The sequence below is a fragment of the Quercus lobata genome, chromosome 2, assembly GCF_001633185.2.
Source record: "Quercus lobata isolate SW786 chromosome 2, ValleyOak3.0 Primary Assembly, whole genome shotgun sequence".
NCBI lineage: Eukaryota > Viridiplantae > Streptophyta > Magnoliopsida > Fagales > Fagaceae > Quercus > Quercus lobata.
Window position 1 is genome coordinate 89,709,635 of NC_044905.1, and position 23,318 is coordinate 89,732,952.

General features: G+C 33.0%; 2 protein-coding genes across 6 annotated transcripts; both read left to right on the plus strand.

The window, feature by feature from the left end:
- The first annotated feature begins 1,639 nt into the window (after nucleotides 1–1,639).
- Nucleotides 1,640–9,443, plus strand: LOC115977097 (UDP-N-acetylglucosamine transporter UGNT1-like). Of its 3 annotated transcripts, XM_031098754.1 has the most exons (11): nucleotides 1,650–1,978; nucleotides 3,824–3,900; nucleotides 4,243–4,404; nucleotides 4,501–4,634; nucleotides 5,634–5,764; nucleotides 5,856–5,900; nucleotides 6,012–6,109; nucleotides 7,217–7,324; nucleotides 8,187–8,243; nucleotides 8,349–8,465; nucleotides 9,062–9,443. In XM_031098754.1, the coding sequence occupies exons 1-10, from the start codon at nucleotides 1,765–1,767 to the stop codon at nucleotides 8,421–8,423; spliced, it is 1,101 nt and encodes a 366-aa protein (XP_030954614.1). In that variant the 5' UTR covers nucleotides 1,650–1,764; the 3' UTR covers nucleotides 8,424–8,465; nucleotides 9,062–9,443. The 3 variants fall into 3 exon arrangements, with proteins under 3 accessions (XP_030954615.1, XP_030954614.1, XP_030954616.1); XM_031098755.1 differs by lacking the exon at nucleotides 8,349–8,465 and having other exon boundaries at nucleotides 1,640–1,978; XM_031098756.1 differs by lacking the exon at nucleotides 4,243–4,404 and having other exon boundaries at nucleotides 1,673–1,978.
- Nucleotides 9,444–17,251: 7,808 nt separating this feature from the next.
- Nucleotides 17,252–21,457, plus strand: LOC115977100 (U11/U12 small nuclear ribonucleoprotein 25 kDa protein-like). 3 transcript variants are annotated; one of them, XM_031098760.1, is made up of 4 exons: nucleotides 17,252–17,487; nucleotides 17,720–17,816; nucleotides 18,685–18,784; nucleotides 21,158–21,457. In XM_031098760.1, the coding sequence occupies exons 1-4, from the start codon at nucleotides 17,295–17,297 to the stop codon at nucleotides 21,185–21,187; spliced, it is 420 nt and encodes a 139-aa protein (XP_030954620.1). In that variant the 5' UTR covers nucleotides 17,252–17,294; the 3' UTR covers nucleotides 21,188–21,457. The 3 variants fall into 3 exon arrangements, with proteins under 3 accessions (XP_030954620.1, XP_030954618.1, XP_030954621.1); XM_031098758.1 differs by lacking the exon at nucleotides 18,685–18,784; XM_031098761.1 differs by lacking the exons at nucleotides 17,252–17,487; nucleotides 18,685–18,784 and adding an exon at nucleotides 17,540–17,581.
- The last annotated feature ends 1,861 nt before the right edge of the window (nucleotides 21,458–23,318 follow it).

The following is a 23,318-nucleotide window of genomic DNA, read 5'->3' on the forward strand; positions in this document are numbered from 1 at the left end:
CATTTATTATGAATTTATTATGACAACCGTTAATAAGTATTTATTATGAAATAAATGATATTCTATCGTTTAAAGATTTTATTAAAATATGAAATTTGATAATTATGAGCCATAAATAAACATTTATTATGAATTTTGATATTTTACTATTTAAATAAAATATGATTTGGCAAGATTCTTTTTTTTGAGAATGGATTTGGCAAGATTCTAATGGAAGGTTTGAATATAGGATAGATTTAAACTCAATTAAAAACTATATCCCACGAAGAGCCTTGTAACTTTTTTTTTGTTTTGAGAAAGAAGAGCCTTGTAACTTAATGGGTGGGTACCTCCCTGTGTTTTCAGAAGAGACATTCAAGGTTTAAAATCTCTCCTCTCCCACATTGTAACTATCAAAATATATATTTTTAAATTAAAAATATATTCTAGAAGAGATTAAATTGTATAAAGATATAGTGTAAAACCTAAATTTTACCCCTCCAATCCCAACATACCACATCATCATATTACATATTGAAAAATAGATACAATTACACTCAATAAATTCTAATATATGTTTGAAAATCCAACTTAACTGTGAGTTTATTGAAATGTTATTATGTGTAGTAGGATATATTGAGTTTTAAGTAAAAAGTTGATGTGACAATCTTTTATTGGATAGTGTAAAATATGAATTTTATACCCCATACTTACCAAATTCAAATTCATTTTAGAATAATGATTTGTATAATCGTGAGACCTCAAAAAACTAAAGAGATGCAATATATGAGGTCAACAAAATATTAAATATCTTTAGTTATATATATATATATATATATATATATATTTATTTATATAAATGGGTTCTAGAGGATCTCATGCCAGTATCCATAGGATTTCATGCCATATAAGGAAGATAGCAATTGAGGAATAAAAATGACTATGGATAACATAAAATTTCATGCTATGTAATTTATAAAGAAGAAAGTTTATAAATAACCAAGTGAATATGAAAAAAAAAATTATAAAAAAAAGTGAATATGAAAAAAAAAAATTAACACATTTAATGATGATTCTAATTATTCAATAATATACTTAATAAGGATTGAAGTGATACTTTAATAATAATAGCATCTTTTATAGTGTATTATATTTGTTGTTTGAACGCCACTCTACTAACCTGCACTTTAAAAAAATAAATAAAAACCTGCATTAATATATATTTTTCAATATTTTTGTCATGTTAATAATTGGTAAAGTTTATGAACCATATAATTAAGTTAAACAAACAAAACTTTTTTTTCCCCCTATAAATAGTAGAACCGTAACAAACTGGTGCTATTTGGATGATTTTTTTTTTTTCCCTGAATTAAAGCACAACATTACCTAAAAGAAGAAGACTTCAAAAAAAAAAACTAAATATAAATAAATAAGTTAATATCTTTTATAAAATTAAAAAAGTTTTTTTCTTTTAAGAGAAAGAACAATTAAATAAGTTAAAAAGTTGAAAGAAAAAGATGGTGAGAAAAGCTGACCACTAGTGAGTCGAAATTATAAAAGTGTAGTACTACTTGCTGCCATATTTGGAAGATAAAAATAGTAAAAAAATAATAGTGATAAAACTTTGTTTTTTCCATAAATGTATAAATAGCTCCACCATCTTTTCATAAAGAAAAGCAGAGAGAATATAAAAGAAAAGCTGAGTCCAGTCAGTGCGGTACTCAACTCCAGTACTTGCATTTTTATTACTTTGAAGTTTAGCGAGGCCAAGGACAAGGACAATCCATGGATTCGACTCTGAAATTTAAAGTCACAGATGCACAGAGTCACAGAGACAAAGAACTGGTTGGAGTTGGAGTTGGTGCCTTGGCTATGGCTTCTGAGAAGAACCAGAAACTGCCCGTATCCGATCCCTTGCTCAGTGATGAGACTCACAAGAAAGCCTCTGCCATAACCACAAAAGGAGCTCAAGCTGCTATCTCTTACATGCTCACTGCAGGTTTTTTTGTTTTTTTTTTTGGTTTTTCTTTCCTCTCCGTTTTCACTTTCTGCATTATTTTGTTATGGATATTTTCAATGTTTCTCATTTTTTGTTCGGTGAATTATCTGTTCCTTAATTTGATAGTTATGAGTGAAACTTTGGGAAAATGGTTGAGTGAGGATTAAACGTTGATTAAGATCACTAGAATTTTGTTGTTTGTATTTTCCTCACAAAATGGTTTAGAGAGAGGGGAAAAAAAATGAGGAGCTTATTAGAAGGACAAAATTTGGCTACAACTTGGTTCTTGCTTTGGCTACAACTTGGTTCTTGCTTGTAGCTATTGGTTAGACATGCATGTCAAAATTTATACCAAATAGATGTTATTTACTATTTGATCTGTAAACTTATTCTTTTATGCATAATTTTATATTACAAAAATTTGAAATTTAGATATTTGATTAATGACATAGATATTGATCTTGAGTGAATTTATTAAGGTATTAGAGTAGGTAGTCTTGAGTGAGTTTGATCCAATCTTTATCCGTGTTAAAAAATAAAAAAATCCATATGTTGGGTCTCACTCGTTGAAGCATGGACCAGGACACGAGGACACGCTAAGTCTTGAAAAATTACGACACAACATGGTGTGGGGATACCGCAATTAATTAATTAATACTTTTAGTTATATTTTATTTATTTAAAGGCATATTTTATATTTATTTATATATTTTCAAAATAATAATAACTATCAAACACTTTAAAAACATATCTAAAATTAAAGGAATTCTTTTTCAATTAAAAAAAAAAAAAACAGATTTTTTTCTCCCAACATAATGAGGACATGCATGCAGAAGTGTTCATGGCATGTCTGACATTAAAATGCGTTGGACATGGACACACGGGCGTTTTGAAGTGTCTGTGCTTCTTAGGTCTCACTAATTGAGAAGAGTTTGGACCCACACATGATTAGGAGTGTTAGAATAATAGTACCATTTCACAATAAGTTTAACTTTTGGGACTGGTGAATCTAGTGAGTTATCAAAGACAGTATGGTAAATGGTGAGAAATAACTTCATACCTAGTAGTAGATACATCGGTGCAATTAAGGACACAAAATAATTGATGGTGCAAATTAATGAGAGGAGTGACAACCAATGTTTCAAAATGAGTATGATACGAACAGAATATATGAAACTGAAATTTTACTAGGACTAGAGACTAATGGTGATAATTAAAGGCCCAGAAAACACTGAGTTGGTCATCACTGTTTTATTCAAGCAACAGTTGATAAGGAGTATGTGATGATATTCATAGATTAGGATGAAATGGAGAAGTGTCTTTGGAGACCTATAGAATAAATCAGCATTGTAGCTGTAAAAATGCTAGGCTGCATAAAGAACCCAGTTAAAGTTGTAGTCCTTAATAAATTGTACGGTGGAAAGGTATTTCGATCAATGAAACAGGAATCTTGATATTGAATAGTGTTAGTAGTTTTGGTTGTTTGCAATTTGGATGGCGTTGATAACCTGTTATCAGAACAGGTAGTTTTATTAACAAGTCCCTTATATGGGTTTTACTTTCAACTTCAGTTTTAGAATATATACATATATGTGTGTGTATCTGCATGTAAATACAAACGCACATATGCCTGGATTAAAGATTATTCAGTGTGTTAGTTGTAAGGACTTTTTAATTAATAAGGATACAAAAAAAAGGGAGGAAACAAAATTAATGCATTTATAATTTATATCTAATTACTGTAAAGCTCATTATTTTTATCTTTTTGTACTTCGTCATCACCGATGGGGTTTCCATTATTGCTGTTTAAGTGACTATGATCATGCTTTGTCCTCCATCCTGCAGTTCTCTTGGTATTGTTCAACAAAGCAGCCCTTTCGTCATACAATTTCCCATGTGTAAATGTCATCACTCTTTTTCAGGTAGTTCATTTGCTAAGTTCGTCTCACCAACTATGCAATATATCCTTGAATTGTAACCATTTAGTTGTTTTTGCTAACAATATTCTGCAATTCTATGGAAATACTTAGCACTAACTTTTAAATTATTATCATAGTTGAATTCAAGTTCAACAATTGTCGTCCTTTTTTTGTTGTTGCAATTATATTCATGTCCTTGTGCAACACAAATGTGTCATTAAAGTTTCATTATGTTAATTCATGCTGGCCTGACATATTGATGCTTATTCAGAAACTATTGGTTGAAAATTCCTTTTGATTTTTACTAACCTAATTGGGGCATTTTGTATCTCATGGTTGTGTTAGATGCTATGTTCGTGTTCGTTTCTCTATGCAATGAAATTATGGAAGATCATTTCTTTCACAACGGATGAACTGCAAAACACTAATAAAAACCCAGCAACCCTTGTACCGTTTAGGACATTGGTTCACACTCTTCCTCTTGCATTTTCGTATTTGCTTTACATGGTATGTATACAATGGCATATGATAGTTAAACATTTCTTTCCCTGGGTAGAAAATGTAATATTCTAAAGAATGCCCATCTCTCTCTTTTGGTAAAAGTTGGTCTCAATGGAATCTGTTCGGGGCATAAGTGTTCCGATGTACACCACCCTCAGGCGGACTACTGTGGCTTTTACAATGATTGTGGAGTATGTTTTGACTGGGAAGAAGCATTCACCTTCTATTGTTGCCTGGTATGCAACCCTTTGGTATAGTTACTTTCATTGAATGACTGTCATTGATATTATTCGAAGTAGGAAAATGATTGAATCTGTTTCAAACTTAATACATGTATACATGGGTGCATGTGCATGCAGGCTAGGTATTAACGTGCAATTGGGTTCAAGTAAAGTGTTTATAACCAAGAATGCCTGCCAAATGAATGAATTTGACTATAAACATTATAATATATTGAGAAAATGAAAGTAATTGGGCAAAAATATTGGTTAGCTACACAGCTGTTGGGTTTTGAATCCATGATCTCACTTTCCACCTTGCTCTTACAAGGGAATGAGCTATTGAGTAGGGAGATGGAGGGAGAGGAGAGGGGAAGGTAACCATAATAAACTAAAAGACCAAATATTCGTTTGAATAATGGGGCTTTTGAGTTAAACTGAATCGTTGGGTGTTCCCAAGTGATTTATCTTTCATATCATATTGAATTGTTGTTAAAATTTTGACTTTGGCTGATCTTCGGTCTGAGCTGTATGAATCAGAATCTCATCTTGGAGGCCAAACCCCAGTTCAGTAGTTTTGGCTCTCCTCATGGTGAGTAATTAGTATTGATCGGTCTTGATCTTTCTATTTGCATTAACCATATGTTGGACTTCTTAACTTGGTTGTGACACGATTTCCCAGAGGTGGATTTTGCACTGGATAAATATGTTGGAAGCTTCTGAACTTTTATTTAGTTGTAAATATCTTTTTACATTCCAAAACAAACAAGATTTTATATGTTCTTGTTATTGATACTTCTAGGTTTGTTTCGGTAATGTTGTTAGGCACGTTTGAATTATTTTAGGTCTTGGAAAAAATGAAGTTGATTTTGTAAATCATGGAAAAAAGGGTATCATTTTCTATACAAGGTTACGAGTGATAACCAAATGACAAAATATATTATATATGTTAGAATTATCATGCAATTCATGTTGGTTATACCTGTTTTAATTGAATAAATCCAAGGATTTCATCAGTGTGGGGATAATTTTACTTGGTGCCTTTGTTGCCGGAGCTCGGGACTTGTCATTTGATGCCTATGCTTATGCTGTTGTTTTCGTAGCAAACATCTGTACAGCAGTATATCTTGCTTCTATAGCTCATATTGGTAATATATTCAATCTTATGTCTTCTCATTGCTCATTTATGTTGTGGTTGGGCATTTCCTTTTATAATTCACTTTATCCTCAATCTTTCAGGTAAATCCAGTGGCCTGAATACCTTTGGTCTTATGTGGTGTAATGGTATGATAAGGGGTTTAACACACTTGCATGACCTTTAGCTCCATTTGTTGTAAAAAATAAATTGAGCTTGTCAGAACCCAGTATGAAAATTTAGTTGCTTGATTTCTGTAGGAATAATATGTGCACCAATCTTGCTGTTCTGGACATCAATCAGAGGGGACCTACAAGTGACACTGAACTTTCCTTATTTATTCTTCCCTGGTTTTCAGGTGCTTGTTGTTCACTTAAAGAGTTGTTATGCACTTATACTTAAAAGTTTCCTAGTGAATGCTTGATGGCATTATTATGGTAAAATGCCATTACTTTGTTTGCTACTGGCTGGAGTTCCCTACCTCACTTTCTTTGCTTGTTCTGTCGGTTGTTATGATTTTCCTATCTTAATACTGTTGCTTTTCTTTTCTTATGTCATTTGGCCAGCAACTGCTTCTTTTCTTAATTATTCTTACTCTCAAGTCTTCTGTCCTACCTATTTTGCTTCCTGAGATTTAGTTATTCAGCAACAAAAGTATTGTTATAACAACTGCTAACCTGAGTGTTAATTCTGCCAATTGGTTTTAGCAATGACAACAGTACTCCATCTGTTTGTCTGTTACTAGCTTATCTACTATCAAAGTATAGTCTTGTAAATACCCCCTAGTGACCTATGCAGGGGATTTTGTTATTATCTGTCTGTTTTGGACTTCTACTACCATTGATTAGCCTTCAACTTCCACCAAATCAATGCACTTGTCGTTACTTTTTAATTTCTCAGCAGTATTGTCAGAACAATCCCCAAGGGCATCTACACATATTTGCTTCTCTGTTTATGAATAGATCAATGTAGTGCAAAAATAGTCTATGTTTATTTTTCATTTGAAGCATGGCATTTGAATAATTTTGATATCCTCATCTTGAATAAATATTCTTAGTAGTCTATACATTAATTACTTAATCAAGATCTTGACTTTGATGAGGTCTAACTTTAAGTGCTGGTATGATATCACCCCCATACTCTAGATTGACATTTCTCAGATGACACTGTTCTGATGTTAATTGCATCCCCTTGAACTCCTTTCTTGGAAAGAACACATCAATGTCTAGTCAGATAGCATTATGTAGTTCCTCTTAACCATCTAGACTATAACTTCAGTGCACAAAGTCATATTGGTTCCATGAAGACCTAATTTCTTATTTTTATATATGCTCTATCTGCCTCTTTCACACTTTAGTCAGATACCAATGCAGACTTTATTAACCCCAGAGCACTATACGAGTGCCATAGCATCAATGAATGATTTTTGGTCTGATTTCAAAATTTCTGCATTGGAATTTTGCAGGTTGTGATTCTTCTTTCCTGTATTTTGGCTTTCTTGATAAACTATTGTGTATTTTTGAATACAACTCTCAATTCAGCTCTCACTCAGACAATTTGTGGTAATTTGAAGGTATGTAATGTCTGTTTCCAACTTCATGTTACCCTTCAAACAAGCAGACATGAGCTCTCTAAATCTTGATGTTATTATGTTAACATTACTGTTCTTTTCTTGGAAATTGGTGCACTACTATTGATTTTTGACCAAGTCTTTGGCTTCCTTGTGATTGTTTCATTTTAAACATGAAGTCAACTGCTCAGATAATTATAACTGTTTGATCGATAAACCTCTTTGACATCTTTTTATTCTTAATCTAAATTTATTTAGCAAATTTTGAGTTGAAGTAAATAATTGTCTAGACTTTAAATTAGTATCATGAATATCTAATTTATGTTTGCCAGCCCTATGCTCTTGGTCAATAAAGTACATGCCCTCATGGGTCCCAAATGCCACAGACTAGATGAGCCTGACTCTGTCAGTTGGACCATCTGATACAACAAATTGCTTAGGGTGGCCCAACACATATGGCACACATTAGATCAGATGTGTATTTTAGGCCCTATTTTGGTTTCCAGAACATTCAATAGCTTCATGGAAACAAATCACAAGCATTTTGGTTGATGTGCTCCAGTAGCTGTTGGTTCAATTTGTTGCTTTAGAACCCATAATGACTCAGTAATATTGATAGTATTATTAAGTTTTTGTTTTATTTTTATTTTTTTTATTTTTTATAAATATAATAGCAAAATATTTCTGCAAACTAAATTTCTGGTTTTATGAATTACATTAATGGTTATAGCCTATAGGGTCATTATTGTCCTTGGCTTGCAAACCTCTGGGGCATATCCTAAATATTTGTCAATTTTTGTGCCCTTGCCACAGCTCTTCGTGATGCTTATTATGTTGACTCTGATTCTGCTGTTACCTGTTATAGGATCTTCTTACTATTGGGCTTGGCTGGGTACTGTTTGGTGGGCTTCCATTTGATTTTGTGAGCATAAACTTCAACTATTTTTTTTTTGGTCTCACAGTGCCCGTAACATATGCCATTCTCAATCTTATTTTCTCATGTTGAATTTGTCACTTTTGCTTCCAGTTGAATGTTCTTGGCCAGTCACTTGGTTTTCTTGGATCCTGTTTATATGCGTATTATAAACTCCAAGGAAAATAATTATATTAAGCTGCTGCATGAAAGTTTTCCTTTTTAATGGAGGTAAATTGCTCAATGGCTCAGTGTTTCTGCTCAGCTGTAAATTTTGATATAATAATAAAAAGGTTCCTATAGAGCATGATGAAACATATTAAAATTTCATTTGCATTAATGGGTTCCTGTTTGAATTTTCAAGAGAAACAACAGGGGCCTTTTTTTTGGTGTTATCTCTTTACAGGGGATTGGTAGATTAAAATGGCATTTGAATTCATTTTCCATTTTCTGATTTGATTAATTGAGATTCAGAGAAAACTTTAAAAATATTGGAAGTGGCAAAGCTTTCAGGTTCTATTCATTTTAGAAATCAGTTCTAGATGGCAATTCTTGATCTTACTGAAATTTGAAATTCTATTTTCCATTCTGCAAACTTGATCTCATTTGTGATTAACCTGTTCAGCCCAACGTTTTGATAGTTTTATTCTAGTACTGATTTAAACTTAAACCCCTGAGCCACCCCTCCTATTTAAAATTAAATGTACACTGCCTCCCATTCAAATATGCATGTGCACTGCTATATTACAAATAATTTTGGTGAGTTTACTTTGACTCTTTGTGATTTTTGTTTGTAACTGACACTTGTTTCGAATTTCACATACTAGATTTCTCCCTCCCAATGAGAGTCAAATGAAGCAACTATCTTATTTGACAAAATTATCAACTAGATTGGACTTATTGGAAGATTTTGGAGTCGTATTTCAAGGCGCAATCTACATTTTAGATTAAAGAAAAGAGGGTAGGATTAGGTTGATATGAACAAAACTTCCCAACTTGTCTTTATTAGTGAAATGAAATTGAAAAATCCTGCTATTTCCTTTCTTCTTTTTAATTATTATTGTTGAAAATTATGGTCCTCCCTCTGTAATGTGTAGGAATTTTGTAAATATTTTACTCCAGGTATTGTGCCCTTTACCCCCACATGGCTGGGAAAGTGTCGGCTGAAAATAAAATCTGAAGATTGTAGCACATAAATGATTTAGACAAGACGAGAACTTTGAAAGGGTGAGAATGTGATTATGGCAATGGTAATCATAATGTGTAATTATTTGGTGGGATAAAAAGATCTATGGGGGAAAAAAAGAAGGCGACACTGGCAGTATGATTGTGGACATGCTTGTAATGGGTCGTGTGAAATGAATGAGATCTGAAATGCGCGATATGATATGAATGAATATGCATAATTAGGCTATTGTCTTGCATTACAGCTTTGAGCAAGAATTCACTCAGCTTTATTATAAGTCATTTTCCTTTACACCAAATGTCGGTAATGGGTGTTTTTGAAGCTGTTATTCCTCACCTATTTTTATGTGATAAAATTTGTAGTACCATTAGCATATTTCTTTTACTTTATGGTTTGTTGTGGTATATTATTATTAGCACACGCTGCCTAAAGCTCCAGACATTATGATGTTATTCTACACAGGGAAATGTACTGGAATCTGATCTTTCAGTTAAGGTAGGTTCTGCCAAGTGACAGAGGACAGTTCAGGGGAAGTTTGTGTCCCCTTTACCCCTCAAGGTTTTACGTGTAGTAATTGGTGAACCTATGTACCACTAACACTTATGGTCTGTGGCCTTGTGGATTTATTTTTTTGGTCTGGCATTATTGGTTCAACCTGTCAAAAAGTGAAAAGCTTCTTCCATTTCACTCATTGCTGAGAAAATATATTGAGAGTTACTAGGAGGCAAGCCTACCTGCATGTGTGAGCAGAGAAGTCTCACACATACAAACACAGGGCATAATAGTAATTGCAGAGAAAGAAAGAGAGAGAGAAACTGGAGTTTGTGAAGAGTGTCTTTCTTGTCTCCACAAGCGGACAAGTGAGTTTGGCCTAAATGCCATGCATGGTTGAAAAACTTGAAACATACCTTCACTCCTAAAAAAAAAGTTTCAAATATCTTACATTTTCTTCACCCTCATTTCATGCCAAAATGTGTGTGAGAAAAGAGAGATTGCAACCCCACCAACCCAAATTTCCAAGATGGTGTCTATTATTTGTCGAACAATGAGGGGAAAAAAAAAGTTAACAACAAAAGTAAAATTTCAAATTCCGGACAGCAATAACAACATTCAATCTAATTAAACAAAGGAGGAGCATAAGGGCCAAAGAAGAAAAAAATAAAAATAAAGGAAGAAGTCAATTAATAAAGTGATTCAAATATTCCCTTGAATTAGAGTAACACTTAAGAAAGTGTGTTCACTTTTTAAATTAAAGAAAAGGCCAATATGGCCCGCAAAAGTTTTCTTAAAATCTCAGTTATAGAGTAGAAACGTGGGTGTCTTTTTGTCCACCTCTTTAATCAAGTCTCTCAAAGACCAAGCCAGCAGCAACCGGGCCTTGGAACTCATATATTTACACACTGCAAATTTCTACTGCAACAACACACATGGGATGGAGGGACAATGTTATAATTAGAGGTTAAGCAAGCAAAACAGGCACCAACACAGAAAGCCAAAGAAGCTAGCTAGCTTTAGCTTTAGCTTAGCTTTTGACCTCCTCTCAGTCTATTAGTCTAAATTGGGAGAGAAAAAGTCCTAGGATCTGGTGTGTAAAGAAGAATAAGAAGTGCAATGGTTTAAGGCGTGAAGGAATCTGTTAATTTAGGTAGTGGCACGCGAACTTATCGCCTCAAATCATGAGTGAGAGAGAGAAAGAAATAGACTCAGCAGATTAATTTTTTTAAGCCCTTTTATTAAAAGGTTCTTTTGCACTTCCCAAAATCTCCAAAGAGAATAATAAGTGGGTGGCTTTTTTTAATTTAATTTTATATAAAAAAAAGAAAGAAATGAAAGAAAGAATAGAGAGTGAAGGGAAAAGGGTAAGCAAAACCCAAGGAAAGTGTCTCCTAATGCAGGCCCAAGGCAGAACTCCTTTAGCGCCGGTGTCCCCGCTTTGGGTTGTTGGCTATTTTGCCTATTTGCTTAGTGCTAAAATGCGTGTGTGTCTTAAAGCTATCAACTTTGTACGTACCCTTCTTCCATTCCCAAACTTCTTTCTAGACAAAATCCCCTTCGCTGACATTCTGCACTCATGTTCCCAAGATTCTTTTCTCTCTCCCTCTCTTTCTCTCTCTCTCTCTATCTCTCTCACACACACACAAACACATACTATTTGACCATCTTTTATTTGCTTCTAGACTTTTAGTCTTCTAGTACTATACGTATTGATCGTTAAATGTTACTAATATCTACAACTTTTTTGGGCAGCATGGAAAAATAAGAACAAATTTAGGTTAACAACATATACACGGCGTGGAGGGTGTATTACGCTCTCAAAAACCTACTATTTTGTCCTACACTAGAAGGCATATTCTTGTTGCTTTAGATTAGACAAGGATAATTCTTTTGTGTACCATGCAAGCAAAGATTGAAAATCAACGACTTTGTTTACCTAAATAGCATGCTTTCAAGTGTTAGATAAATTATGGAATTTCATTTTAGATACGATATTAAAAGCGTGGATGGCAATTTGTTTGACAAGTGTGTTGATACAAGGCACACATATAAGCCAACTATGTTATTCTCTGTAGCATAGATTTAATGAGATGCAAGGCATGATATAATTAAAAAGGTGAGAGGATGGGTTAAAATAACAATAGAAAAAGGTTAGAGGTACAATCAAAAGGAGTTGTTTGGGGTTTTTTTGGTGGAGAATATTTCAGTTGCATGCGCAAGAAGGTGGAGTTTGATTTTTATTGAGTACAAACTAAGCATGACAAACCCTAAAGTAAGTGATGCTCCCTCTTGACATCATTCCACTCACCACCTTCGCCTTCCCATCCCGAGGCACAACCTAGCTCACCAGTATACATTCTCTGCCTCTCCACCCCTTCCTCTCCACACTCCACTCTTACCTTTCCTCTCTCTCTCTCAATGTATTTCTTCATAACCATGACTCCATGATCACTCTTAGCTACACTTTTTCTATCAAAATATAGTTGTTTGTTTAGTTTAACATGCATGTATTGATCATGGTCATTCTATCTTTGCTTATATATCATACATTTAAGCTCTTTTTTTTTAAAACCTAACTTCTAGGTTCCTAGTTGAAACACTTCATTTCAATCAATATCATTAGTACTGTTGTAGAAACATTCAGTGATTCATGACTAGTATTACAACTATTCTTTAAATAGTTCACCATGGATTTAGATAAAAAAAAATAAATATAACAATCTAAGTGGTTTTTTAGTCTCTTTTCAAAAAAAAAAAAAAAAGTGGTTTTTTAGTCTTACTATTGTTTCATATATATTTTTAGTAGCTTCAACCTACATGTAACGCATATGTGCGTCAAATCATCCCTTCCTTACGCGCTTTTTATCTTCCTATCCCTCGCTTGATTTATGGAAATACAAATACGATTGTAAGAGCCCACTTGGGATATAGTATTATATTATAGAACTATAAAACTTTATCTGTTAAATTTTCCTCTAATTTTCTATTTTTAGCATATATGATAATTATAGCTAAAAAAATTTACAAATGCATTGATAATGACTGGATTCGCAAAATATAGATCATGATTTGCATATCCCACTTCACCAATAATTACATATACCATCTACAACCACTATCTCCACCTGTTCCACCAGGTAGCCTCTTTTCCCCTACAATGGGTACCCAATATTATCATATTATTGCCTTTGGTGGAAAATGGGACCATAACTGTTATTATTTAGTCAAGTACCTTTTTTCCTTTCTGGTTGGTAATCGGTACCAGGCCCTGCAAGATATTGAAAGACAAAAAGATCACTGTACACTCTTCAGTCCTCCACATGTGCAGGCTTGAGTTTCGTCATCTGTTTCCTGTAGCATTCATTTACGGTGGAGGAACTTTTGCTTTTTTATACAAGCTTTTCTTTATAGTATATAAGAGGGGAAGTTGATGGTTGATTGGGAAGCAAGGAAAGCGATGTTGGTGAGGTTCAATCCGATGACGGATTTACGTGTGGAAGTGTCGTAAAAGACGATCTCAGATTGAGCCGCGCCAATATCACTTTCTGTATGAGTTTTTTTCATTTGCTTTCCCACTCAAAAACTCAGTTTCTCTTGAACACATGTTTTAACTGATATCCAGTTTTTTACTTTTTGCATGATGTTGCATGTTTTGTCTTTATAATTAGACCAAAATATTTATGCTTCTATTTTTATCCCTTATATATATATGCCACAATTTTATGTATGTCAATTGCATTAATATATGTAATATCTCTCTTCTTAAAGTATTTGTTTTTGTCTAGACTATTCAGGTTTGAGGGTATCCCACAATATAGTACTGAACGTGGTTGATATAACATTGAGTTGAACTCTTCTTCTTCTTCTTTTATTTTATTTTTTAAAAATTTTGCAAGGTAAATAGGGGGAGGGTGCTGAACGCTGATGATGAGGTTCGAAACCTAGTGCCCAAATTAACATCACTAAAGGTACTGGAATCAGTGGTGTATTCTTGAACTCTAACTTACATATATATTGGTTTAAGATTTTTAAATAAGGTGGGATCCTACTATGTGTATCTAGTTCTTTAGCAAAAAAGTTCTTACCTAAAGAACTTTCTAAACTTTTTCACTCCCTAACTTCCTTTTCCCATTTATCCCTATAGCATATATTGCCTTTTCTACTTTAGAGACACATGTATGGGACACACTCCGAATAAGTTTCTAAAAGTAGAAAATCTCATCTCTCTCACTCTCTCTAAAGCATGGCTTTAAAATTCTAAAATGTGATTGGAATTTTTTTAGTATGCATGAGTCTTAAACTAATTAAACTCTTATTTTTTTGAGTGAATGTACTTTTTGTACAATATCAATCCAATAAGAGACTATTTAAATTATATATCTACATAAGTAAAATCACTCCATTGTTCAACATAACATTTGAAGGTGTGGAATAAGGTCATCATATATAAGCCGCCCCCCCCCCCAAAAAAAAAGAAAAAGAAAAAAAGAAGAAGTAGGATTGTCATTTGGATGTTTTTAATCTTTTACAATAATTCGTAGTAGTTCCATTCCTCACCAGGACTTGTACTAAGACATCCAGCAATCCACTAAGCAGTACGCTTTTATGCTGACCAAAAGGATTTGTGTGGGAATGAGTAGGGATTGTATTGTAGCTGTTGTATAGGGAAAATATGAACATTAATTCTACGAGGAAACGAAATCTCCCTTCTTTCCGTCCTAGTTACATATATTCCTACTTATAATGATAATTTTTTTACTGTTGGGTATTTTAGTGTTGAAAAATTCTATGATAAGGTTTGAATGTAATTGTTGAACCATTTTGAATTGTATTTGTTAGGTGTCCTTGAGGTTAAAGATAGAAGTTTGTTGTTCATTGGTAAGTTTTCAGACTTTGGTCAAGCGAAATTTATGATTAGTCGAGTAAAAATAATAATTTTGGATAGAAACTTTCGCTTGAGTGAATCCTTTAAGGAAAGCACTAACTGGGTTTTCACTACTGTTTTTGTGGCCAATCATACTTCATAACCTGCACCTATAAGCATGGAAATTTAACCCTAATATTCAAAGAAGGATGACATCTGTACAAAACCTAAAAAACACAATTTGAAGCCTTCTAGTTATTCCTGCCTTTTATATTGCCTATGCTTGAGAGGTTTTACACTACCAAAAGATCACCTTCTATGTTGTTGGAATGCTATTTGAAACCACAAAGACTATTACAAATCTTAAACAAGTCTTGAAATAATAAACAAATTGGCTTGGCAGTCGGCGAATTGATTCTCAGCATCAGGTGATTGTAAAGGATCAAAGCAAGAGTTTATAGTTGCTAGTAGAAGTGGGGAGCTGGGGTACGCTGTCTATCTACTTGTTCGAAAAGTCTAGTGAGTATCTGTACCCACAACAACCTTCATAGTGGATCTGATGAGCTAGGTTTTGCCCTGAAGTATTTTTACCTATTCGGTTTTTTCTCTGTGAACAAATCTTATCTCTCTATGTATGAGTTGTTCATGTTTTTTTTTTTTTTTTTTTTTTTTTTGAGAAGGATGTTGTTATATGCTTGACTATTCATGATACATTGCATATATGGACTTAATAATTGAACAAATAATTAATGAGAATTGATACTCTCTCCATCCCAAATTGTTTGGCCAATATTCTATTTTGGGATGTCTCAAAATTATGTCTTATTTAAAAAGTCAAACACTATTAATTTACTAACATCCCCTTTATGCTCTTAATTTATTTGTGGGAACATTTTTTTTATAAAAATTAAAAACCTAAATCATGAAATCCACTATACATGCATGCCATCCTTATTCAAATTTAAAAATTAAAAAAAAAAAAAGACCTTCAACAAAGAAAAACAAATTTGTTTAAGGGTAATTTAGGAAATTTTTAACTTTTTTCAAAGAGATAAGGTAGTTAATGATGTTTTCCTAAATAATTGAGTTTTTCTAACTAGGCCTAACAATTTGGGATGGAGGGAGTATATAGTGAGCCGTATTATAGGATAGGAATGTGAACACATTTTTCAATAACTATAAAAAATACAACCAAGAAGGACTATTCCATCTAATTCCATTTCTAGGTGTTGATTTTTATAGAGAAAATGTTTGGCACTAAACATGTTTGGAGCCTTAGACTTCAACCCTTAATAAGAAGATGACATGCGTTCCTGTCATGTGAAAAATACATAACTCACTTGGTTAGTTTGATTAGGTATAATTAAGTGAGTTATGTACATTGCACATGAAAAAAACACTTATAGTCTTTCTATATTGTAAGTTGAAACTTAAGACTTCACAAACAAGTTTAGAGCCAAAGTAATTTATCTTTTTTTATAGACACCTTAGGTGATCATGTGTGTGGATCTTACAACTACCTACAAATTGAAAAGACAAAATTTCATGGATATGGGCCTGAGATTTCACCCTGGACTATGGAGTCTTTTTTTTCCCCCTTATCTTCTTTCTTTCTCCCACTTAACAAAAGCCTTAACCCAATAGAAGAGGACTAGGTGAGGAGTGCTAATTTCCCATCTAACCGATCTCTAACTACACATATTTGTTCTTTTTCTCTCTTAAAAAAAAACTTTTTTCTTTTCTCCTTTTTTTTTTTTTTTTTTTAAGGCAATGATACCTGGCATTGGCATGTAGCTAGCTCGCGTCAAAATAACCAACTTGTTATTTTTGATGAATTCTTATCTTGTCCTGTTAAGATAAAGGTCAGAGAATATGTACACATGACGTCAAAAAAAAAAGGTCAGAGAATATGTACACATCAAAGGTAGAGAAATCGTGTGTGTATATATATATATATTAACTTTTTTTTCTTTCCCTTTTTTTAAGGCAGTGTGGCCTGGCATGTATTTTTTTAGTGCAGCCTTACGTATTGTTATTTTGATGAATTCTTATCTTGTCCCATTAATTAAAGGAAAAAAAGTGGGTCTAGGACTCTAGGGAATATATATTGTGCACATCAAAAGTATATGAATAGTACATATATATATATATATATAATAACAATAATAATTTCACTAACTAAAATATATTCTGTCCGTCATATGATAGCTATATATATAATCATTTGTGTTTAAGAAATTAAAAAAGAAAAAGAAAAAGAAAAAAAAAGAAGAAGAAGGTATACCTAAACTACGTCGTTAATTTAGTCCTTTGTTGAACATAATTAAATAACTGTCTCCGTCTTCAAAGCCTAACCGACCAACTAAGAAAGAATGTATCTTTAACACTTTGACCTCTTCTGGGTTTTACTTTAACCCCCATATATAGAACCTGCATGTGCAGAATATACATAATTATCAAAAGGCCCTAACCTTAAACCCATTTAGGGTAGGGGTTAGAGGCTTATTAATTGGCAATGCATATACATATGGGATCAGCTACAGGTCCTCATGATGATGACTGCTTGCCCAGAACATCACAAAAAGACTACTCGCCCAAATCTCGTCGTGGTCAATTGCTAAACGCGTGGAAAAGTACATTAACATACCAAAGGTTACCTAAAGAGCCTCTCAACCTCTCAATTCTCAAATTGGATGGCTCATGCTTTGGTATATATACTTTCTCCCATTCAATACTGTTGTGTATATATATATATATATATGTGCATGAATCGTGTAATATTGCATGCATGCATGCAGGCAGGTACGTACATGTATATAGAAATGCATGCGTATATATTAATTGTTGTTAATGTACAAGATATATATATATATATATATGCATAAGTTTGTTAATTTGGATGTGATTACATATCGGAAAATTTTAATTTATGTCAAGCAGGGGTGCAAGTTGGGAGGAAGGCAACAATAGCGGAACTGAAAGAGGCGGTGGAAGAGGTTTTTACTGGTCAGTTTACGCCGGATGGAGAAATTTCATGGTAAGTATTGAATTGTCAGCTATATATTAGACCTTTTTTTTTTTAATAAATTTTTTGGGAACCAAAATAGGATGAAGCAATTAAGCATTAAAAAATAATAATTGCGATGCATATGGATATATATGGTAAATGTCACTAGTATATTTTTGTGGAAATTAATTCTATTGAGCTTTATACTAATTAAACCAAACTATATGACAAAACCTTGACTAAATTCCTTTTTCCTTTTCGGTTTCTTTTCTAATTTCTTCAATATTCCAGGCATAAACTGTATGATTAAGGTTTTTCTTTTGAAAGCAAGCAGGAACTTTTATTAGAACATAGTATCAAACTCAGTTACAGAAGTCATAGTCCAAAGGCATATTAGTATACAATCACAGTTGTGGATACAAAGAAAAAAAATATATCAACTAATAAGAACACAGCTACAGCTACAATAATTCAATCAGCTTTAACCCAATAACAGCATAAAGCCTAAAACAGAATGAATGAACCTTTCTTTAGCAGCTACATGCGTTTTTAGTTTAGACTTGATGGACTAGACAATACTTATTTTAGACTTGACTTGTTCACCAAAGACAATTTTGTTTCTTAATTTAAATCCAAATATGCATGGTAGGCCGTAGCTCCCCCATGAGAGCTTACTAATAACAGCTTGTAGATTACTCCCTTTCCATTTGTTAATATCCTAATCCACCACATTTTCCCATTCAATTAGTGGGTTAGAGTTCAAACAAATATCCATGGTCTTTTTCCAAACTCTCATTGTGAAACCACACTCAAAGAACAAATAATCTCTGCAGTCAATATTCTCAGGCCATATTAAGTATATAAAATCCCATTCGGGTGCCACCAAATTTGTGTGCAGGTCTCATGTATGGGGTCATTTTTGCTTAAGCTACCAAGGCCAGAAACTAGTTGATGACAAAGCATATATCCGGCTATTTGGAATCAAGGATGGGGTTCAGGTTTGCTATATATTCCATCTTCTTGTTTGGAGTTTGAGAATGTATATATATACTAGTCATATGAATGGATTCTCGTACGTTGTTTGGTGGTAGCACGACGTTTTCAAGCTCAATTAGTCAGATTCTATTCATTTTTGCTTTCTAATCAAGTTGAACTGTTTAGATCAGGATCTTCATATAAAATAAATTTTGAGACAACAGAATATTTTACAATGATTGATTTGTAGAAAGTAATTTTGTAGTATGTATTTAGCCTAAAAATGCTTCACTGATGACAGAAAAGTTACTCACTTGGTAAAATATTGCAAGTTAGACAACGATAATGCCCTTTCGAGAGTAGAGAGCAGTATTTCGCATATATACAATACATGTCATTATGTCAATGTTAAAATAAGAAGGAAAAAACAAAAGATTTAGAGAGAGAATGAAAGAGCAAAAACAAGAGTTTACTTGGTTTGGCCTATTAACCTATATTCATGACAAAAAGTTTTTAGTAACTACATTTTTACTATTTTATACCACATATTATAATAACACAATATAAGGTATATATATAGACAATGGTTGACCTATAAGGGTCATTGATTATTTTTGAATCAATGATAATTGATATGTATTAATTTAGGGTATAATAAGAGACAAACAATAAGGTACATGTATAGTAAAACATAAAAGTTAGATATATTAAGCCATATAAAACGAGTGCATATACTAACAACTCCTCAAACTCAAGGTAATTTTGAGTTTGGAATTTTAATCTTGTGAAGAAAACCATAACCATGAATGATTTGATTGGATGTAAAATGGATTTGGCAATTTGGAATGAATTGTGCCAAAAATTGACTCTGGCAACAAATAGTGACAATCAATTAGTATTTGGAGAATGATTGTACCAATGACCAAAGAATGGCTACTATGGCCGGAGGATAGCTACACTGTTAACCTAAGGAATATCAACATATATAGGCCGACGTTTTGGTGAAGAATATGAATGAGTTGATGGATTTCACATAGATTAAATCCAAAAAAAAAATCAGTAATGCACAAATTAAGGTGACTTAAGAGTCTCAAATGTGAAAACAAGCCTTAAAATCGGAATCTACTCAAAACATGAATTAGGAAAGTGCCCTACCAAGAGAGAAGCAGTTATGAAGGATGTTGGGGTACGTAGTGGTTGATTATGATTGGTTAGAATGATAGTCGGTAGTGCTTGCAGTCCAAACAATGATTAGTAGTAAGCCGAGTGATGGTCAACGATGAGCTACTTGAATCTCATGGAAGGCCACATAAAAGTGACTCTGATATCATGTTTAAATAAAAATAAAGAAAAAAAAATTTATATAAAGAAAGAGAGATTGGAATTAGTAAGAGTTAATGTGATTTAGTATGATGATTTATGTCCAGAAAGAAAAATCTTTAGATTTTTATATTCTAAATTGGGCATCTCAAGAAGCCAATATAGGGCGTATATACACATAATGATTGAATTATACGAGTCTAATTTGATATGCCTTGATCTATGGCATATGCAATGTCTAAGATACATACATAACAAATATAGAGAGAAAATACATCAAGTCATATAAAACATGTGTATATACTAGCATTCTAATACCAAAAGATGTGTATATACTAGCAGTCAAAAACCAAAAGTATTGTAAGACCTGAAAGCAAATCACATGTGTATGGCTTAGTATATCGAGACCGCTAACTTAGATAAATCTTCTCTAGATCTCATGACAATATTGTTGTTGGACAATGGTAGGATTTCGTAAGTTAAAGGCTATTCATCAAGGGACCCTTTTCTTTTTTTTTTGACAAAATGCCTGGTACTTTTTGGATCACCACTTCTCACCTTTTTGAAGTGGAAGATCTAGAACAAATCCCGATTGTTTTCAAGCTTTTTTGTACAGAAAGGTGATATGTTAACCATTTAGGCATTAATTAAGGACTAAATATGAGGTGAAGTTCCTTGCTTGAGGCTTGGTCATCTTTTTAATGTCTATTCCTATAAGAGAGGAAAACACCTCTAGCTACTTTTTAGTGTCAAAGACCACAAGGGAGGTTACTCTATCCTTTAAGTAAAGGGAATATTTTACGAGTCATTATATTTGATGGAGAGATTCCTTTGCTGAGAAGCATGTATAGACTGTATAATTCAATTGGATTTTGGTATTCACTAGAATGAGAAAGAAAAATCAATTTGAAATTAGTCTCCTGCAGATTTTCCCGCAATATGTTTCAAGTTTTTAAGAATGTTGATCTATATTAAATTTTCTCTCTGTACGCATGTGTATAACTAAAGGATCATGGTTCAATTAACAGCTGCTTAGGTGATTTGGCTAATAATTCTTATTTTTTTGAAAAATGCAGCTTTGTTTTTGCCCGGTATCTTTCAATTAACCGTGGCCAAGACAAGAGACCAATAAAGCATAGAACTGCTGCTTATCAACATTCAACAGCTTGTGGACTAGTGGTTGAAATGATTAGCACATTAATGCTAGAAGGCTTGTTGATGGATCTTGCTGAATCCTTTACCTAGGGCTACCGATGATGATGGACTGAAAGCAATCACTTTGACTGTTAGTGTTGGCGCATATGTGTTTGGATTAACTTTTTGTTGAAAAGCTTATTCGCTGAAAATTGATAAAAGTACAGTTGTATATAAAAAAGTAAGGTTTCTAAAAAATATATGCAAATAAATAAGCTTTAAGAGAAAAAGAAAAAAAAAAAGGCCAATCCAAATGCATTACTGAAGGATGCTGATCAATGAAGATATATACTACCTCAGAGTGCCAATATTATGAAATCGATGACAGGAATTTTGATGTGGAATTCATGTTGTCACACTTCTTGAAGGGCGATTTTCATGCTCCAAATTTGTTGTGCATGTGAGGGAAAATTGAGTAGTAGAGGGAATAGGTATAAAAATAATAAATAAATAAAAACCCTACACTGGCCCTTAATATTTTCTGGGAATTGTTTAGGAGGCATACTACTAATAATGGTATTCTCAGCTGAGTCTATGAAAATGACTGGGACAAAGAGGCAAACTGCACTGTTCCATTTTCAGAGCATATAGCGCCTACTTAGCATATTGAGCTTTCTTGAGGTGCCTGAAATTTTTTTGGTTTTTTTCTTTATGCAAAATAGAAAGGGAAAAATAATTTCCATTTTGTCGGAGTGAACCTGATAATAAGTTGGCCTTAGCCTAGACAGTTTTCTTCCTTTCAATATGGCAGATTTTGATCTCTGAGTCAGGTTTAATTCAATAACAAAGTTTAACTACAAAATTAGTTGTAACTTAAGGTTACAACCTTACTCAATATCTTTTTATTGGAAATGAATTTTGACAAATCTACCATTGGATTATATGTTCCTCTCTAATTCTCCATGCTTGCAAAATTTCTAAAAAATTAAAGATCAATAGCCATGTCATAAATAAACAGTTTAAATTGCAAGTTTTTATAGCTTAAAATTATGCATAAAATATAAGCTTATAGATCATATAGTAAACAATATCCGATTGACACAAAATTTGACATGTGTAATAAGAGCGTAAAGAACATGCAATTCAACGGTTAAATTTACAAAATATGTAGTAATGTTTATTTTATTGAGTAAGATTGTAGTTTTAGACTACAACCAATTTTGTAGTTAAACTTTGTCCTCAATGTACATATACTTTTGGCTTAGTCTATCTATCCATTGATGGCTTGTCTTCTTTTGCTTTAATTCTTCATGATGTGTTTGAACATGTTGCAATTGAAAGTAAAATAATGATGAGAGAGTGTCTGAACTCCTGATGGGGTCTGGATTCCAAACTTCATCGTTGTGAGTTTAATATAGCATGGATTGCATGCATCACAACTTGCTATTGTAGGGTAATTGGGAGTTTTTATTATAGTCATTGTCCACAAGATTAAGGTACATCAATCAAACAAGCATACTGAAAATATGGAAAAAAAAAAATTAGGATGAGAGTATTGCACATTTGAAATTCTTTTTTATATGAATTTACATCTGAAATACTTGAAAATATCCGAGAAGGAGACCCTCCTGATTCGAACTGTAGAATTTTTAGACAGATGAACCAATCACTCAAAAAACTCAAAGCTAATTTAGGAAGACCATTAATACATATGAGTTGGCATATATAACACGTCCATTAATTTGCTGGCTCTAAACATGAAGGTGAAATAGTTTTCTCATCCATGCAGATTAACAGAAACCAAGAGAAGAATCACAACACCCAGACAAGACATTACAATGGCGGTAAACTTGTAAACCAAAGAGAGTCGTGAATGGATGACTACTCAGTGCATGTTCCACTATGATTTTGTATAGATGGTACAGGAAACAATCACTGGGACACTCCAAAATATTACCTTACCAGAACGGCCTGATATTACATATTCATAGTCTCATTTAAAGTTGGGAGATTCTATTATGGTTTATGGGTATAAATCCAAGTCAACTTAGCTTGAATATATAGGCACTCTGACTAGAGCTCGGTGGTAATTTATGAAACTAT

Excerpts from the sequence above, each read along its gene's own strand:
- LOC115977097 (XM_031098754.1), top strand. The coding sequence starts at position 1,765 with ATGGATTCGACTCTGAAATTTAAAGTCACAGATGCACAGAGTCACAGA. Across the intron at positions 4,635-5,633 it reads TCACCTTCTATTGTTGCCTG|TGTGGGGATAATTTTACTTG; the intron begins GTATGCAACCCT and ends GGATTTCATCAG. Across the intron at positions 7,325-8,186 it reads CAATTTGTGGTAATTTGAAG|GATCTTCTTACTATTGGGCT; the intron begins GTATGTAATGTC and ends TACCTGTTATAG.
- LOC115977100 (XM_031098758.1), top strand. The coding sequence starts at position 17,295 with ATGCATATACATATGGGATCAGCTACAGGTCCTCATGATGATGACTGC. Across the intron at positions 17,488-17,719 it reads ATTGGATGGCTCATGCTTTG|GGGTGCAAGTTGGGAGGAAG; the intron begins GTATATATACTT and ends TATGTCAAGCAG. Across the intron at positions 17,817-21,157 it reads CCGGATGGAGAAATTTCATG|CTTTGTTTTTGCCCGGTATC; the intron begins GTAAGTATTGAA and ends TGAAAAATGCAG.